Source organism: Pediculus humanus, genomic scaffold (assembly GCF_000006295.1).
Source record: "Pediculus humanus corporis 1103172107574 genomic scaffold, whole genome shotgun sequence".
Lineage (NCBI taxonomy): Eukaryota > Metazoa > Arthropoda > Insecta > Psocodea > Pediculidae > Pediculus > Pediculus humanus.
This window is the reverse complement of record NW_002987189.1, coordinates 266,373-287,105: the sequence shown is the minus strand read 5'-3', so window position 1 is coordinate 287,105 and position 20,733 is coordinate 266,373. Positions and strand designations below refer to the sequence as shown.

The window sequence follows — 20,733 nt, the reverse complement described above, 5'->3', positions numbered from 1 at the left end:
AATAGCAACCTTTCGGGTTTTCGGAGGAGGGGAGGAGGAGGGAAGGCGGGGGCGGGGACGAAAGAAACATTCCACGAAAGGTTTTGATCGATTCGTATAAAAGAAGGACAAAAAATTTATTTCGATTTGCCATATTTTTTTCTTGCGCCTTAACTACTTTTAACAATTAACTCTTTGTTTAAAGTTTATTATTATCATTATTATTATTATTATCATTATTGTTATTATTAATTAAAAAACGTAATTTAAAACGGTGGTTTCGTACCATACTTTATCACCACCACCAATGTACGTCTCGTAGTCTCTCGGAAATCGACCTTAATTAAATTTTTTTTTTTTTTAACCACACGTAAACGCACAGACAATAACAACAACAGCAGAAGCAAAGGCAAAAGCAGAAGCAACAACAACAAACAAAAAAAAAACAAATTTAAACAAACGACAAACGTTATCACAAATAATATATATAAATATATGTGAAAGCTACGGTTGTTGTTGTTGTTGTTATTGTTATTAATTTAATTAGTTATAATCTAATCCGGTAGTTTGCGCCACACACAATATTAATAAAAATGGCGCAAATTAATTTTTTTTTATTTTATTTTATTTATCTTTCTCCCTCCCTCTCACTCTCTCACCCTCCCTCTCACTATCTCTTTCTCTCTCTCATCCCCACGTGCACGCACACACACACGCTCTCTCTCTTTCTCTCATTTTTTTTTTTTTTAAATATTTAATTAAAAATTAAATTTTCAAAAGTTTAAATAGAATTTTAATTAATTATAAATTATTCTTGCAAGTTTTTATTTTATTTTATTTTATTAACGAAAAATGTTTTTTTTTATTTTTTTTTACAACCATTCCAGTTTCCAGTTTTTCTATAATAATAATAATAATGATAATAATAATAATGGAAAGAAAGGAGGGAAGGGGGGAAAGGAAAAAAAAAAAGTTTAAACACAAAATTTCAATTCGATTAATGGGTTTAATACTTTGTTAAAGTTCGCGCGGTAAATTGTCACGCAAACGTGTTTTCTGGAAAATGTTTCCCAAAAAAAAAAAAAAAAAAAACGATAATTTTTCAAAACGCCATGTTAATAACGATAATAATAATAATAATACTGATAATAATAATAAATTTCGTTTTTGTTGTTATTTTAAACGAAAAAAATTTTTTTATTTTTTTTTTCATGCGTTAATTTGCACACGCACGTGTTTTTCCTCTCTTTCCCTCCTTCTTCCCTCCCCTCGTTTTCTCTTCAACCTTCCAGGAAGGAAAAAATATTATTATTATTAATACCACGTTGCAATTAATATTAAAATTTTACTTTTCGTAAGCGTAAATTCCAGGAAAGAAAGAAAGGAAGAAGGGAATTTTCCCCTCCCCTTCGTATCATTTCCAGGTTTTTTCCAATATGTCGTCAAATTATGGAAAAATTTTTTTAATTGTTTCCAGGAATCCAAACGAACCACAGGAAACGGATTTGAGTCATGGAATACGACAGGAAAGAAATCGTTTTAAAAATATCGAATGGATAGCTTACGAAGGAGTACATAAAAAATATTTAAATTTGGGTGAGTCTCTTAAATCCGACGCCATATTGTTTATCGATCGATCCACTCTCTTTGTAAAATTGTTTTTAAAAAAAATTTTTTTTTCCGGGGGGGTGTGGAGCAGATACGAAACCGAAAGTAAAAAATCACTTTCGAGCGCACAGATTGTCATTTTGGTTAAAATTGGTACCGGATCTTCATAGACCAGGTGGTGACGACGTGCCACGAACTCATCATTTGCTGTCGGAAGAAGGTGACCACCACGGTGTTCTCGTACACACACACGATGGTGGTAAATCACGTGGAGGAATGCAACAGCAGAAAAAAACAGATGTCGGAACAGTGATAGAAGTAACCGGTAAGTTTATTTTTCTTCTCTCTTTCTCTTCCTCTTCCCCTCTCTCTCTTTTATTTTCTCACAGCTCGTTTGTGTCTTGTGTCTTGTGACACAATTTCCAGGGAAACAAGGAACCGTTACCGGAACTATAAATATAAATCATCAATTCGATATAAACAATACGGAAAATAGTTTATTTTCTGTACGGGGTTTACAACCGTTAGAAAAAATAATATCAAATAACGTGGCAGCATCCGCAAGTGCATCCGCATCGCCACCACCATCTCAAGAAGATGGTTTCGCTGCATATTCAACGGCTTTAAGCGTTACAATAGCCATTGGATGCAGTCTCCTTATAGTTAACGTACTCATATTTGCCGGAGTTTATTATCAGCGTGATAAAAATCGTATGAACAGGCATCATCATCATCATCATAGAATCGATGGATCCTCTCATCGTGCTGTTGGTGAAAGTCAAAATTCTAAAACAATCATTGAGAATGGAATACCCAACAGCATTTGCGGTGATATTTTATTAAATTCCGAAGTATGTAAATCCGGTGAACCGGATACCGTCGGTAATTTCGGTCACATACATCATCACATACACCATCAATTACCGCTTCCGGATTATGCTGATCTTTCGAATAATGCCAACCTTCCACGCGGTGGGGGTCCTCCCAATACGAAACATCAAAAACTAACACCGTGCGGTGTACCTAAAGTGCGAGATACTCAAAATTTCGGTACTCTACCGCGTTCGAACCTTCAATCATCCGTTCAATATTCTTTAGGTACTTTACCGCGATCATCGTCGTCGTCTGCAAATGCTAGAAAATCACCGGAAACGGTACAATCCTTACAAGTACTCACACCCGGAAGTTCGTTAAAAAAAAAAAATAACGTTTTCGCTAGTAGTAAAAATAACGAAATGGATGAATTAAGAGTGTGACGTTTGATTTTTTTCTCTTATTATTATTATTATTTTAATTTTTTATTCATTTGTAGATATGATGATGATGATAATAATAATCCGTCTTCGATTTTAGTTTTATCCGAAAATGGGACCTAAAATAAATAAAAACAAAAAAAAATCGCTTTTCTTTTCTTTTCTTTTCCTACATTTCTAAACAAATAAAATAAAAGGAGACTCCATTACCCCCCCCCCCAAAAAAAAAAAAAACGACATTTTTTTTAACGGAAATTTTTCATTTATTATAATCGTTTTTTAGTTAAATTTTTTAACGATAGATTTCGCTAAGAAACAACTTTCTCTTTAAATTTTTCTTTTAATCTCTATAATCACAAAGAAATTTAATAATGAAAAAAAAAAAACATCGTCGTAATAATAATTATTATTATTTAAATAATTTTCACCGTAATTATTATTATTATTATCAATTAATTAATTAATAATTTTTATATTTAAGACGAAAAAAAATTAAAATTAATTTCGGTATGAATAAATTAAGAAAAAATTAAAATTAAAATAAAGTCGAAACGTTGTGAATATAATAATTATAAAAGTAAACAAAGTAAAAGTGAAAATAAAAATAAAAAAAAATTTTTATTTTTATTTTTTTTATTTTATTTTACGAAAATAAAAAGAATGATAAAAAGAGTAAAAAAGAAAAGCAGAAGAAATTTTTTTTTTTAAACGGCAATTCAGTCTTTTAATCTCTTTTTAAGAAAAAGAGGGAAATGTAGAGGAAAAAAAAAATATTGAAAACTAAGGATCAAATGTTAAAAGTCTAAAAATTCGATTTTTTTTTCTTTTCAAAAAAAAAAAAAAGAAATTGATAAGAAAAAAATAAAAAAAAAACGTTATTACATTATAGAATATTTCTATCAAAAACACTTTTAGATGGGTAAGAGAGAAAGAAAATTTTTAGACAAAAAAAAAAAATGAAAACTTAAATTTAATATATATAAAAGAGAGTGAGAAACAAAAAAATATGAGACTCTTAAAATATATATATTTTTTTTTTTCACACACACACATACGAAATCGAAAAAAAAACCAACTCGAGTAATGATAATAATGATAATAATAATAATAATAATAATAATAATTTTCTAGTCTATTCGTTATAATACGTACGTTTTGTCCACGTTTGAAAATAATATACTGACCTAGAAATTAATCGGAGAAAAAAAAATGTAAAAAACAAAACATAAGACGAATTATAATGAATAAATTAAACGATCGAAACATTCGTTCATCTTACAATAAAAATTTAAAAAAAAAAGATTTTTTTCTTTCGTGTGCATGTAACACATAAGCGCTTATGTTTAACTTATGCGTGATGAAATTATATAAAAATAATTTATTGAACATTGACCTTGCTGGAAATAGAGAGAGAAATGGGTCAGAAAAAAAAAATCTTTCTTTTGTTTAAAAATAAATAAAAAAAACGTTTGTCGTTTGTTTGTTTGTTTGTTGTTGTACCGACGTTATCACGATTGTTACTATTTACTTTTATTTTCTTTTTTTTTGGAAAAAAAATAAAATAAAAAAATATGTGAATTTTTTTAAACGTTTTTGTGATACTAAAAATACGTCACGAAAATCATTATTATTTTTTTTTAACTTTCACGTTGCTTTGGATTCCAAAAATTAATTAAATTTGTACCGGACTGGATGGATGGATGGATGGATGGATGAAGTCTTTGATTAATTTAAAAAAACTGGAGAAAAAAAAATGATGATGAAAGGAAATTTTTTTTTGTATGGAAGATTCAACCACGATGAGAGAATTTTTTTTTTTTTTAATAGAGAGAAACATATTGCATGCGATTCTTTATATAACTAAATAAGGTCGTGTTTATGTTTTTCCCCCTCCTCCTCACTCTCACCTCCTCCATCCCCCCTTGTTTTTACTCATCATCGTAGTACGGATTCGATTTAAAAAACGAAATGATTCGATATATCGATCCTTACAAAAAAAAACAAACACGTTCGTGGAAAACTCTCTCCTTTCTTATTGAAAGAGTTTAAAACGTGTAAATAGTAAAAAAAAATTTTTTCATAATTTTTACTTAATTTTCCTCAACGTAGACGATGACGAAAACAACAACAACAACCACAAAAACAAACAAACAAGACAACCAAAACAAACGTCGAAAATCTTTTTTTAAAAAATTCAAAATAAAAAATTCTTTTGAGATTATTATTATTATTATTTTTTTTTTAAATAAATTATTCTTAAGGGTTGAAAAAAACTTGAAGAAAGGGTTGGAAAATTTAATGGTGGGAGGAGAAAAAGAGAAAAAACGGGGGGAAGGAAGAAGGGTGGGAAGAGAGAAGGAAAAATGAATTAAAAGGTTTAAAATCCTTCGTTTCTTCATTTTTTTTCCTCTTTTTTTTTCGTTCTTCTGCTTTTTTTTTTTGTTCTTCTGCTTTTTTTTTTTCGTATTTTCCTCATAGAAAATTATTATTATTATTATTATTATTAATATTTTTCTTCTGCTTCTTTTTTTACTCCCCTTTTTCTCTTATTCTTAAATTATTATTTTAATATTTTCTTTCGTACAAAAAAAAAACAACTTCGTGTATACATTAATTAATAAAATATATTCAAATGGTTTTTTTTTTCTTAACTAATTAACATTTTCTTTTTTACCCTCCTTTCCGCTCCCCACTTCCCGTACCTAACTCCTGCCTTACTTCCCACCCACCCTTCCCCCTGCCCGAGGAGGGAAAAAACGGCGTTAAATAACCTCGAATAATTATAATAATAAAGTTTTCAATAATAATTTTAAAAAAAATTTTTTTCATTTCGTTTAATTTTTTTTTTTTTTTTTTTAATCGATTTAAAAAAGTGGCACTAGAGTTTTTTAATTCCACGTTTTTTTTTTTTTAAATCACACGATGAAAAAAAAATTTTATTATTATTATTAATTTTCCCGTTTTTTTTAACAAACGGATTTTTTAATTTTTTTTTTGTAATGACGTGTAAGAAGGAGGTGTAGTAATAAAAAAACGTGTAATTAATTTGTTAATTGAAAAAAAAAATAGAAAAAAAGTTAATTTTCTAAAATGTCATGATTAATTTACGAGTGCACGTAAAAATATTAATAATAATAATAATAATAATAATAATAATAATAATAATAATAATAATAATTTGTAAGTGTTACGATTAATTCAAATTTTTTTTTTTTTTCAATTTTTCTTGTTTCACGTTAATCGTTAGCACGCGCCACGACGATTGCACACATAAAAAGAAATTTTTTTTTTTTTCGATGTGATTTAGTCGTGGAACTTGATTGACTTGAAAATTTTGTCGAAAATCTTTCGAGTTTTTAAAAAAAAAAAAAATTAAATTATTTTACTGAAATTATTATTATTATTATCATCATTTTTTTTTTTTTTTTACGTTACTGGAATTTTACTGGAAAATTTCAACTTGGATTTATCATTTCCCCACCTCCCTCCCTCGAACTACTCTTTAAAAAATTTTTTTTCTTCTTTTCTATTTCCCCGTCTTTTACAATTTTTCTTCATTTTCACTTTTCTCTCTCTTTCTCTTTCTCTCTATCTCTCCTTAAACCGTAATCCGATTTTAAAATATATATTTTGTTTTAAAACCTGAAAGAAAATAATAATAATAATAATAATAATAAAAGAAAATTATTAGTTCCACGACGAACGGATGACAAATAAATAAAAGAGAATAATAAGTTTTGTTATTAAAAAAAAAAAAAAAAAACAATTTTTTCTTTTTAGAATTAATAATTTTTATTTAAATCCATAGAGAGTGAAAAACAATTGAAAGAAAACCGGAAATGGAAAGAGTAAAATGAAAATAAATAATTTTTTTCCTTCTATCTCTCTCTCCCCTCTCTCTCTCTCTCTACGGACAAAAAAATAAAAACGCATCACAACTACCACCACCACCACCATCATTAATTGCCACCACGGCCGCCATCTTTAATTTTTTTTTTAAATTTATTATTATTATTTTATGTCATTTGTTACGACCTAAAAAAAAAAAAATTTTTTAAATCGAAATTCATCATCATTAACGTCCTCAATAAGACCATCTGGCCAAAAAAAAAAAAAAAAATAATAATAATAATAATAATTTGTACGCACTTACCGCAAAGTCATAGAGAAAGCAAAAGCGTTTTTTTTTTTATTACAATTTTTTTTTTTTAAATTACAGTGAGTCTGCGTTTGGTGTGCGTGTGTGTGTGCGTGCGTGTACGTGTAAAAAAAAATTGGCCGATTCGCAACGTTTTTTTTTTTAAACGTGGAAGGAGAAAAATAATTAATGGAATAATAATAATGAACTATACGTATATATACGTTATTTATTTATTATTTATTTATTTATTTAATAATAATAAAAATCGAAATCGTTTTTTTTCTTTTCTTCTTCCACTTCAAAAACAAAATGGAGCGTTTGGAATTTTAACTTTTTGTAATTATTCACGTGGAAAAAGAAAAAGAAAAAAAAATTGAAATTCTTTAAAGATTTTTTTTTAATTACTCTTTTTTTGTAAAAAGAAATAATTTTATTATTGTTATTATTATTATTATTTTATTACGAGTAATAAATATTGATGATTACCCTTTGTGTTCTAGGTGGGTGGGATTGTGGGAGGTTGGGGGAGTAGGAGGAGAGGAGGGGCAGGGTAGGGGAAATAGTACCCGATTTTATCGTTTCCGATATCGTTTTTTTCACTGTATAACATTTTTTTTCTTTTTTTTTTTTTAAATTTTTTATTCTTATTGCAACAACAACAACAGCAGTAGCAATTTATTTAAGAAAGAAAATGTAATAATAATAATAATAATAATAATAATAATAATAATAAGGAAAATTCTAATAAAATCTCACGTGGGTCATTTAAATTTATTTACTTATTTATTTTTTTTTTTAAATTTTTCTCTCTCTCTCTCACTCTCTCTCTTTGTCTTTGTCTTTGTTTGTCTGTTTTACACTCTCTCTTTCTCTCCCCCCCCCCGTAGTCTGTTTCTCTTTCTCTGTTTGTCTATGTGTGTCTATGTGTGTGTGTGGGTGTTTGTCTTTTTGATTGTCTCTCTCTTTTTTTGCTCGTCTGTTTGACTATCTCTCTCTCTTTCTGTTTGCCTTTTTGATTGTCTTCCTCTTTCTCTCTTTGTTTGTCTTTTTGACTGTCCCTTTTTTCTCTGCTTGTTTATATGACTGTCTCCTCTTTCTCCTTCTCTCTGTCTTTGTGTTTGTCCGTTTCACTGTCCCTCTCTCTCTCTCTCTTCCTTCCTCTCTTTCTCTCCTATTTCTTATTCAGATTTACCTTTTCTCCCTCTCTTCCTCTCCCTTCCTTTCTCCCTTTTTTCTCTTTCTATCTCTTATGTCAAAAATTTTAATTGCATATTTCCCTGCTGAGCAAACGTGTGTGTTCATTCACATTCATTTATTTTTTTTTTTTTTTTTACGTTGGCTTTAAAACAAAGAAAACCCTCATAAGATGAACACGATAGGAGAAACTATAACGGAAACTGGGGAAAAAAAAACCGGAAATAATTCAAAGTTATAAAAATTTATACGATTTTATGCGTGGTGGTTTTTTTTTTCATTTAAACAAAAAATGACGATGACAATAATAATAATAATAATATTTTTTTCATTTTTAATTTTTTTATCCGGGGCGGAAAAGGGGGAGGGGAGGGGATCCCGATGAAAATTTTAACTGATTTTTAATTTTTATAAAAAAAAATTAAATTTTTTTGGATTTTTTCCAAAAACCTATCCAGGCTTTTCTCTTCTCTCTAGAGAAAATTATAAAAACTATTTATATACATACATACATACATAAATAAGTCAAAAAAAAATTTATTATCATCATCATTATTAATAATATTAATACCGGAAATGACGTCGTCGTCTTCGTCGTCATTAAAATACGTCGAAAATTTTAATTAATAATTAATTAACTTACCTTGATTAAAATCTTATTATCTACTAACTCCTATTCTTCATATACCTCCTCGTTTTATACTTACTTAAACAATTTATTACTTTAATAATAATAATAATAATAATAATAATAATAATAATAATAATAATAATAATAATAATAATAATAATAATAATAATTTAAATCGATATTTAACGTACCTGAAAATTTCATTTTTTTTTTTTTTTTTATAAACCGGATTTAATTCTCTTCCATCATCATTTTATCTAACGTTTATAAAATCTTAACAAAATATTACCTATCATAATAATAATAATAATAATAATAATAATATTTACGTACTGAAGAAATGTTGCCGCCATTTAAGAAAAAAAAAAACAAAATGGTTCGTCTCATGTCTGGAAAAGAAAAAAAATATAAAAAAATTGGAAAAACCTGATTTTTCGGAAACGTCCGAATTCATTTATTATTATTATTATTATTATTATTATTATTATTATTGTTTTGATATGATGACGTCATTTAAGGACGTGCATTACCATGGCGGATATTATATAAATGAATTTAATTTTTCAATCGTTTTCGGCGGTGGTTTTTTTTTTCCAAAAACACGAAGCATGGAATTAAAAGACAAGTTAAAATTGGGCGGCCATATTGGAAATTATTTTTTTTCTCCCGAATCCCCCGACTCCCCTCCCTCCCTCACTCTCTCGAATCGAGTTTTCATTTAATTAAACATGAGAATAAATTTTTTTTTTATTTTTTTATTTTTCGATTAAAAATTATTTATATAAATTTCTCATCGGAACGTTAAAAAGATAATACAATGCTGTTATCATCATTATTATTATTATCATCATCATCATCATCGAATCTCTCAGATTTCGTTCTTTCCCAACGCATACAAAAAAAAAAAAAAAACGTTTACATACTCTATGACAATTTAAATCCCACGCACACGCTTTTTAAACATCGTACATCGATTATTGTAAATAATAATAATGATAATAATAATAATAATAGTTTATTTTGATTATTTGAATTTTACAAAACTTTTTCCCTCCAGCTTTGTCCGCCATTTTTGTTTTTTTTCAAAAAAAAAAAAAATTATTAAATTTTTTGCCCTTTTGGACATTTTTTTTTTATTGCCGTTAATAAAAACGGTCAAAAAATTTAATTTGTTTTTTTTTTCGGGGGGAAAGAGCGGGGGGAAATATATATATATATAAAAAATTCTCAGGTGTATTTTTTTTTATTTTCTCTCTCTCGCGCGCGTTGGTGGGGAGGCCGCCATTTTTATTTTAATAACCGTTATTATATATACTCGATGGTAAATAACGACGATATTTTTGACATTTATTTTTACAAAAAAAATAAACAAACGATAAAGTTTAGGAACGTAAACGTTTTATTAGAGTAATAATAATAATAATAATAATAATAATAATAATAATAATAATAATAATAAGTGTATTTTTTAATAATAATAATAAATTTGTTATAATTAACCTGATTTCCCGTAAATTTCTTCTTCTTCTTCTTCTTCTCTTCCCATTTTTTTTTTAAAATTCATTTCTTCCTTTCCCGCCAAAATAAAATAAAAAAATTTAAAAATAACGTTCCGGAACGTTTTTTTATTGGTTGATTTAAAAATTATTAATTACATTTTATGACGTTTGTAGCGCTAGTGTGCACACAATCGACTTAATAAATATTTCATGTATATGCATTTAAAAAAAAAAATATGAAATTTTTTCTCCATTTTTTTTTTTTAATGTTATCATCATATTGATTGCAATCAAAAAGTTTTTTTTTTTTTTATCTTCTTCCACGTTTTTTTTTTTATTTTTTGATTACATTACAAAATCATGATTTGAATATTTTTTTTTTTTATGTAATAATAAGATGATATTTATATTAGGGTAGGAAAAGAAAATTTTTTTAGCTTATAACCCATATGTGTGAGAGAGTTTTCCTCTTTGTAAAAAAAAAAAATCAAAAATTGTTCTTTGGTGCGTTATCAGTATAAAATTATCAATTCGAGTTAGTTACTAAAAAAGAAAAGTTTTCAACGATAAAAAATATATTATGGGAACGAAGGAACGAAGGAAGGAAAAAAAAAAGAAGGAAAGAAAATTTTCCATGTCGCATCGTAACAACCCTGCGGATTTTATAAAATTTATAATTTTATATCCTCAAAGAAATTCATCATGAAATATTTATTACAAGTCGAAAAGTTTTTCAGTATAAGCCCAAAGCCAATCCTAACTTATTTTATTAAAAACTTTTTTTTTTTTTTTAACAACCAAAGTCCCTCTCTTTTTCTCTCTTTTTCGTTTCCATATTACTTTTCCCCTTTAAAAAAAAAACCCACAAAAATTTTCTTTTTTTTTTTTTTTGGTTTGGTTGTAAATTAAAAAAAAATTAACAAATAAAATAATTTAAAACTTTATTTTTTAATATATTAAATAAAATAAAACGTGGCATCAATCTTTAATTTTAAATAATAAAAAATTAAAAAATGAGGGCTCTCCATTAGCGAGTAACAAAATAAAACTCCGCCATTTTTTTTTTAAATTTAAAATTTCCCCGCAGTTAGCGCCACCGTCGCTTTTCTTTTTCCTCCTCCGCCATTACCATCATAATAACATAATTTTTTTTTTCTTTTTTTTTCTCTTTTTTTTTTTTTTAAACCATTTTCTAAAACCACGTTGTCTCACCGATAAATATAATTTGTTGCCAACAATATAAAATCGTGGTTTGTAATAAGTTGTCGGCCTCATAACGGTCGTTTTATAAAAAAAAAAAAAAATTTAAACCGTCTTCTTATAAAGATCACGTTCAAGTTCTAGGTTAAAGTGAAAGTGGTTGTGAAATTTCTTCTTTTTCTTTCTTTCTTTCTTTCTTTTTGTTATTAAAAGAAAAAAAAAAAGAAACAACATTTAAAAAAATGTTTTTTTCAACGATTCAAAAAAAAAAAAAAAAAAAACCTCGGGAGTTTTGTTATTCTTTGTTCTTTGACCGTTTTTCCTTCCTCTCTTCATTCACTCCTCCATCTTTTTTTTTTTTAACCGTTCCAAAAAACTCTTTTTTTGACGTTATTCTTTTTTACTCTTTCTTTTTTGTTATTTATGCAATTTAATAAATAAATAATAATGATAATAATTATCACTATCATTTGAAAAATAAATAAAAAATTTTTAATAACTCGTTCGTTTAATGACCGACGAAGAGTAAGTCAATAATTATGCCAGTTTTATTATTATTATTATTATTATTTGGTTGTTAACCAGGTGATATCGTAAAAAAAAAAAGAAAGTTTTTAATAACTTTTTATAAGTACACACGCCCGTCCTTACCACCTTTCATAAAAAAATATTTTTTCGATATCATCGTAAAACATAAACATAAACATAAAACAAATTTTTTTATCCTGTCGTTTCACACCCTCCCCCCCTTTCTCCCTGCTCCTCCGCCCCTTTCTTTTTTGGTTTTTTTCCCATCCCCTCCCTTGATATTATTAGTTCGTTGTAAATTTAAGTAAAATCCGGTTCGTAATTAAGGAGGTACTTTATCAGGTAGGTAGGTAGGTAGGTAGGTAGGCAGGTGTACAACTTAAAACAAGGTAACTGTGTCAATGTCCTCGATCTTGATATTATTATTATACGTGAGATCTGAAAACGTTTTAGGCTTTTTAAATCTCTCTCTCTCTGTCTCTCTCTCTCTCTCTCTCTCTCTCTCATATATCATTATTATTATTAATTTCTTCTGCTTTATATATATAAACTGTTGTCGTGTTTTTTATTTAATAAAAAAAATTTCTCTTTTTTTTTTATTAAATAAAAAAAAAATCGATAAATAAATAAATAAAAATTTATTATTTATTAATTAATAAGTTAAAATTTAATTAACGACCGAATACCGGATTTGACATGAATCGTTTAATTATTAATCGATAATAATAATAATGATAAAAAACGTCGTGTACGCAGATCGCAAGCAAAAAAAAAAATTTTTTTTATGAAATGATTTGTCCATTTTTTTTTTTTTTCGTTTTCGTTTTGTAAAAAAAAAACTGGAACTGGTTTATAGAAAAAAAAAAAACGATTTATTTATATGCGTTTTTGTTTGTTTGTTTGTTCGTTTGTTTTCATATTGCACGTTTAAAAAAAAAAATTGGAATGAATCGAGTTTGAATAAAAAAAAAAAAAATGATGTAAAAACTAGGTCAAGTTTTCTTTTTCATTATCTATCTCTCTTTCTCTCTCTCGATCTTGTTTGTTCGTTTGTTGTTTGTTTGAAAAAAAAGATTTTGATGCTGGAAAAAAACGGATACGATTCACACAACAACAAACGATTTGATTTAAAAAAAAAAAAATTGAGAATGATTCTCGCACTAACAAACAAACGATTCAAATATTATTTACGATCTATCAATCTATCGGGTAATTTTTCATCGTGGTTTTAGTTAAAAAAAAAAAAAACTTTTTTTCATTTTTTTTTATTGAATTTTTGTTCAAACGGTCAATCGAAAAAGCGATAAATTTTTTTCGTTCGTTTGTTTGTTTGTTATTAAAAAAAAAAAAAAAACCTTTTTCCTACTCAAACTTTCATTCCCATTTTTTTTTACACGAAACGTTTTTATTATTATTATTATTATTATTATTATTATAAAAAGGGTGAATATTCAATCGTCGTGTTTTTAAATAAAAAAAAAAAAAAATTTCTTATCATGTGCAGAAAAATTGTTAAAAAGGATGAAGAAAAGGTTATGGTAGAAGGTCATCATCAGACGTTGCAATAATAAAATAATAAAAAAAAAAAAAAAGGGAAGATAAAAGAATTAGAAAAAAAAATTTTTTAAAAAGAATTTTGCGGCAGATATAAAATAAAAAGAAAAAAAAAACCGACAAGAGCAAACTAACAAACAAACAAACAAACAGACAGACAGAGAACAACCTCAAAAACTTTTTTTTTCTGGCGGTTTTTTATAAGAGATGAGAGAGTACGACGAACTTAAAAGACGTTGAACCTGAAAAAAAAAAAAAATTCCCTCAAAAGGGTGTTGAAATATTTACCCCCTACCCCCTTCCATCCCCCTCCCTTCCACGAAACGTGGCAGAAGTTTTTTGTATTTTTTTTTTATTGGCGGTTTTTTTTACACAAAGTTCAAAAACCTTTCGTCTCGTTATTGATGACTCCCTTAAATTTTTTTTTCGAACCTGAAAACCAAAAAAAACTGTCTCGATTCCTTCTGCTCCTTCTCCTCCTGTCCCCCCTCCCCGACTCTGCTATTTTTTTATTTACGAACCCACCGCCGACTTTAAGTCGTCGTCGTCGTATTTTTACGAGAAAGAGAAAGTAGCGATGCAGCCCACTTAATCATTAAGCCAAAAAAAAAAAACGTTTTAGAAAATTTTTAAATAACTTTTTTGATCAACGTGCCAGAAAAACCATCGTCATTATTATTATTATCATTATCATTATTAATATCGAACATGATCCGTGTGAATTATATACTACTCGGGTAGTACCAGGAAAATTTTTTTGAAAAATCTTTTTTTTTTCTTCTTTTTTTTCCTCCTTAACAACAAAATTCTTAAATAAAAAAAAAAATCTCACGTAAACATAAAAGAAAAAAAATACTTTCACGTCGTCTGCTATTCTTAACCCACTTTTCTTTTTATAAAAATAAAATTTTTTTTTTTTTTACAACGACTACTATACAACTCGTTATTAATAATAATAATAATAATAATAATAATAATAATAATAATAATAATAATAATGATAAACTTTTTTTTAAAATTTTTAATGTCGTGGCATTAGATAAATATTATTATTATTATTATTATTATTATTATTATTATTATTATTATTAAACATAACGATTTCACATAAATTTTAATTAAATTTTTTTCTTGTTGAGTTGTTGTACCCCTGGAGAAAAATTTTCCATAGAGATAATGAAAAAATTTTTCGGGAGTTTTAGTACCTGTTGAAAAAAATTTTCATGGAGGTAAAAAAAAAAAATTTTTTGGGGAGGTTTTCGTATTTGCAGAAAAAAAAATTCTTTCCGGAGTTTTGTACCTGAAGAAAAAATTTTTTATAGAGTTAAAAGAAAATTTTTTTTGGGGGTTTTCGTATACCCGGAGAAAAAATTTTCCGTAGACGTAAAAAATTTTGGGTTTTCGTAACTGCAAAAAATAGTTTCCATAGAGCTAAAAAAAATTTTTTTTGGGAGTTTTGGTACCTGCAGAAAAAATTCACTCGGAAGTTTTCGTACCTATAGAAAAATTTCTATAGAGTTAAAAAATTTTTAGAGTATTTATACCTTTAGAAAAAATTTTTGATAATGTTAAAAAAATTATTTTTGGGGGGTTTTCTTATACCCGAAGAATAAAATTTCCATAGAGATAAAAAAAAATTTTCTTCGGGAGTTTCGTACCTACAGAAAACATAGAGATGAAAAAAAAATTATTTCAGGGGGGTTTTAGTATTCCTAAAAAAGTATTCTACTTAATATTCCATAGAGTTAAAAAAATTTTTTTTAGGAGTTTTCGTACCTGCCGGAAAAATTCATTCGGGAGTTTTCATACCTGCAGAAAAAATTTTCTATAAAGATAAAAAAAAATTAATTTTAGGGGGGTTTTCGTATACCCGTAAAAAAAGTTTCCATAGAAATAAAAAAAAATGTTTTCAGAAGTTTTTATACCTGCCGAAAAAATTCATTCGGGAGTTTTCGTACCTGTAGAAAAATTTCCATAGAGTTAAAAAATTTTTAGAGTATTTATACCTTTAGAAAAAATTTTCGTACCTGTAGAAAAATTTTCAATAATTTTTTTGGGGGATGTTCGCACTTTTAGAAAAAATTTTCTATATAGATAAAAAAATTATGGGAGTTTTCGTACCTGTAGAGAAATTTTCTAAAGGGGTAAATAAAAACATTTTTGGGGGTTTTCGTATACCCAGGAAAAAAATTTTCCATAGTGTTAAAAAATTTTGAAGTTTTCGTACCTATAGAAAAATTTCAATAGAGTTAAAAAAATTTTTTCAGGGAATTTTCGTACCTGTAGAAAAAATTTTCCATAGAGATAAAAAAAAAATTATTTTCCCAGGATTGTTTTTTTTTTTTTTTTTTTTTTTAGTTTCCTACTTTTTTAAAAACGTTACCGATCAAATATCGTATTTTTATCTTATCACACGCAATTCACAAAAAAAAAAAAACATGACGATGATAATGATGATGGTAATAATAATAACAATGTCGAACTTTTTCTCCGAGTTTTTTTTTTTTTTTTTTTTTTTAAATCGGGGGCAAAAATTTTTATTCGGTTCAACGACCCAAAACATTTTCGTGCTTTACCACGTATGGTGAAACCCGTATATAATAAACAAATCCTTCCATCGGGGAAAAAAAAAAAAATTTTTAAATAATAATAATAATAATATTAACGTATTTTCACCTCCTCACCCTTTCCACTTCTCCTTCTCCTCCTACTCCACCATTTCGCATCCTTTCTTCTCTCCTTTTTCGATTTGGTTTTGTTTTGCACATTTGACATTGAGATACAAACGGATTTACTACAACAAACAAACGATTGCTCGCACGTGAACAAACAACAATCCTTTCATTTAACACATCTACAATTATCATCATTATTATTATTTTCAATGAAAAAAAAAAAAAACAAAATCAAAAAAAAACATAAATTTTTTTTTTTATTTCTATTTATTTATTTATTATCATTATCATTTACACTTTTAAAAACTTAAATTACATAAATTACTATTACTAATAACTTATTAAAAATTAATTTTTTTAAAAATAATAATAATAATAATAATAATAATAATATACAAAAAAAACAAATTTATTCGTAAAACTTATCAATTCTTAATTTTATGTATATATGTATAATATTTATATAAAAAGAATTTTTTTATTTAGTTGATAAGAATGAATGACCCCGAAGGTCATTCGACGAACGCACGCACGCACGCACGCATAATTTTTACATAAATGAAAAAATGCACAACAACAGTAACATAAATACAAACAAACAAACAACAACAACAACAACGAAAAAAAAAATCTATAATTTAATCACAATTTGAAAAAAAAAAAAAAAAAAAAAAAGAAAAAAACGTTTAAATGCGTTAGCACGCAAAATCATAGAGTAAATAAACCCACGTGGGAAAAGAGGAAATACGCGCGTAAAAAGTCTTTTCGCGTACGTGCGTACGTCCGTTCGAACGTTTCTTTTTTCCTAACGGATTCGAATTTACAAAAGACAAAACCGATCTCGTTTCCGGTTAAAAATTTTTTTGTTTTTTTTACCGCCAACAATTAATTATTATTAATGGAGAGTCGCGGGGGAGTTTTTTTCAAGGGGGGAACAACCCCCCGCCCCGAAATAAAAAAAAAAATCTACGGAAACCGTGCTGAGAGGAAATACGTCATCAATTCTCACTCACGAACACGTACGAGAGAATTTTTTTATATTATTAAAAAAATGTTGTTTCCGGTTTTTTTTCTACAACAACAACAAACAACAAAAAAAAATTTATTTCCGCCATTTTTTTTTATTTACTCCATTTTGACGGTATTCACGCGCGTTTTTTTGTTCGATTTTTATTTTTGTAAAAATCAGGGGCATAACCTATTTGTTAAATTTTTTTTTTACGTGGAAAACCACGTGGATGCTATTATTATTATTATTATTATTATTATTATTATTATTATTATTATTATTATTATTATTATTATTATGCGTGTGTGTGTGCGTGCGTCTTCCGTCGTACGAATCATTACAAATAATTAAATAATAATAATAACAGTAGTAGTACAAATAAATAAATAAATAAATAAAATTTACGCACACTCGCGCACGCACACACGCACACGTGCACGCGTACACGCGCGCGTCCTTTGGCAACTTGATCAACCAACCTCTTTTTAATTATTAATTTTTTTAAATTTAATTTATTTTAAAATGTTCCACGTGCTTGTATGATTTTAATAATGTTTCAAGTTCATTTTAAAATACCATAACGCACGAGCGTCCGCTGGAGTATTAACGAAATTTTCAATATGTTCATGCAGCATCCAATCTTAATTTTAATTGGATGTGAAAGAGAAAAAGAGAGAGATAGAGAGAGACAGAGAAAATAAACGTGGCAGCAGGTGAGAAAATAAAAAAAAAGAAAGGTCGAGATCGTAAAACAAACACAGTACATACAATAAGGACGATCGTTGCCACATACGCGGTATCATACATAATGATGATGATGAAGACGACGACGACGTCATCGTCGTCGTTATCATTATCATTATTATTATTATTTGTAAAAAAAAAAATGATATTCAAAACAAAAGAGTCAGATTATCAATCAGTCTCTGCCAACTCTTTTATGCATCTGTTGGTGTTTTATTAGATGAGCCTTTTGTCTGAACGCTTTACCGCAAACTTCACATCGAAAAGGTTTCTCACCCGTGTGAGTTCTCAAATGAACTTTTATGTTGCTTTTGTTAAGGAAACCTCGGCTGCATATCGAACATCGGTGTATGGGTTTTTCCTTTCCTAATATTCCGACTCCATCGAAAACGATTTGATTGTTTTTCTTATTATTTCTATTTCTCGATTTTTTATTTGGTAAATTGCTAGTGGTCGTGTGTGGGAAATTACTATTTATACCACTACCGGACACTATGTTGTCCAGTGAATTACCGTTGACCAACATGTCCGGCGAGGGTACCTTAACGTTTCTGTAAGCCGTAGAATAATTTCTACGATTTTGTATGTATCTACCATTGAGGAGTATGTTTTCCGTCGTGCTCACGTGTCCCGGAGGACTTCCGCTCGTCGTGTGCGGTAGCATCATGTCTTTTCCATTTATGTAACTCGTAGAACTGGGCACGTTGCAATCCTGAAGGACTTTACAATTGGGAGGAGGAGGGGGAGGAGGAGGAGGACCGTTTTGAAGTCTCGTTTGCAAAAGGGACATGTTGTTTCCCTGGTAGTTTGAAGTCACGGCGGGCTCTTGTTTAACAACTTCCGTGTGTATGCCGTATTGACTTCCGTGTTGTAATAAATTTTGTAGTGTGACACTAGCACTTTCACAGTTCAACGGTGTAACAAAGTCCTGAGAATTTTCATTGTTTTTTTGTCCGTTTTCACTTATGCATGCACCGTCAATGAGAGCATCTAAATCCATCCAACTGTCTCTCGACGCGTTCGGATCGTCTAAACTATCTACGACGTTCGGAACGGTCGTATCCGCTATTGCGGAACCTATTATAGCAGCTATGTCATCTGCTAAAAGCGAATTATAATCTACGTCTGACTTAACATCGTTAACACAATCGACACTCGATGACACGACACCTTGATCGGATGAGGAAGCTGTCGTGCTCACTTCGTAGTATAGGGTCGCTCCGTTGTTCTTGTACATGACCGAATTGTTACAAGTGTTCTGATTTGCCACGGTCGTTAGATTATTGTTTGCTTCCAACGAAGGCGAAGGACTCGAAGGAGGTTGATTGGCTATAGCGTGATAATGATGACCAGGGATTCCGTTAATGCTCAAGTGACCAGTGTAACCAGTAAATGGTGGTAGCGGTTTCAATTCGGCGAGATTCCCGTTTGACTCGTTATTATTTGTTAGTAGTAAACTGTCCAACGTGTCCATCGTGACTTTCGCCATGTCTTCTTCATTATTTTCTAACATAAGTTTCGTTGTACCGTCTATGAGAAAATCACAGGAACCGCCGGACCCCCAATTATTATTTAAAAAAAGCGTGTCAACTGGTACTCCCAGAATTTCAGCTTCTCCACCAAACTTCATCGTGGACGAAGGTGATTCTTTTTTCAATATGACTTCCACGTTTTTTTTCCCTCCTTCTTCTTCTTCTTCTTCGATATTCTCTTCCGAAATCGGATTTTTAACAATAACCTCTCGTCTTCTTTCTTCTTCTTCAATTTCTTCTTCTTCTTTCCTTTCTTGATTTTTTATTCTTTCGTTGTTTAATTGATTCACCGTAATCGATGATTTTAACAATGCCGCATCCGGTTTCAGAAGAGAAAAACTTGGTAATTTAGATGTTCCGATGATTATATTATTATTATTATTTGTTTGTTCTTTTTTTTTTACGGGTGTCGTTTTGGGGGTCCGGGGTATCGATACTCCTTGCCACGAGTTATCCAGCGATAATATAAAACATATAAAAATCCGTATATATATATAAAAGTTTTTATAGTACCCACAAGTTGTTTGCTTTAGCAACCACTACAACAAAATGGGTGTGGGAAGCGGCAGCAGCGGCGGGGGGAGAGGAAGGAAACAATCGTAATCAGAAAAAAAAATTACTACTTTTTTTACACGCACTCACGTAAAACCTTCGTCCGTAAAAAAAAAAAAAAAAACCGGAAACCTCTCTCTCTCTCACGTTCCTCCAGAATCGGTTAAAAATGTCATTGTGGCAAAATTTTTAATTTAAAAAATTTTTTTTTCGCACAACCGTGTAATATCTTCTTCTTTTGTGAATGTAGTAGTGCAGGAACAACAACAACAACAACGTGTTTGTTTTGTTGATCTTCTGTCATGCTGACGACGGAAACGTTTATTATTCCAGCTGGAACAAAGTAAGTAAAAAAAAAAATTTTAGTTTCATCGTTAATTTGAACATATTTGTTTGTTTATAAAATTATTGTTAGTAGACAGATAACTATCAGAACTGATACTACATTCACCATAATGATAATAATAATAATCATGCAAAAAAAATAAAAAAGTTTTCCGAAATAAAAAACGATGGGTAGGGGGTCTAAACGTGGGGAGTGGAAAAACGGTAATAATGATGAATTTTTTTGGTTTGTTTGTTCGTTTGTTTGTTTCTTTGTACTTGGACGAACATGACCGACATTTTCAAGAAC

General features: G+C 28.6%; 2 protein-coding genes across 2 annotated transcripts in view; one reads left to right on the top strand and one right to left on the bottom strand.

Moving 5' to 3' along the window:
* The window catches only part of Phum_PHUM221080 (uncharacterized protein), a gene marked incomplete at both ends in the record, with an annotated part of 49,640 nt that extends 46,797 nt beyond the window's left edge, over positions 1-2,843 (top strand). The window contains 3 exons of the mRNA XM_002425750.1: positions 1,457-1,575; positions 1,679-1,912; positions 2,014-2,843. Coding sequence (XP_002425795.1) covers positions 1,457-1,575; positions 1,679-1,912; positions 2,014-2,843 — 1,183 coding nt within the window. The remainder of the gene's footprint in view (positions 1-1,456; positions 1,576-1,678; positions 1,913-2,013) is intronic.
* Positions 2,844-18,190: 15,347 nt separating this feature from the next.
* Positions 18,191-19,645, bottom strand: Phum_PHUM221070 (uncharacterized protein; the record flags this gene model as incomplete). Its single annotated transcript, XM_002425749.1, has 2 exons — positions 18,191-18,727; positions 18,833-19,645. The coding sequence occupies 2 exons, from the start codon at positions 19,643-19,645 to the stop codon at positions 18,191-18,193; spliced, it is 1,350 nt and encodes a 449-aa protein (XP_002425794.1).
* Positions 19,646-20,733: the final 1,088 nt, after the last annotated feature.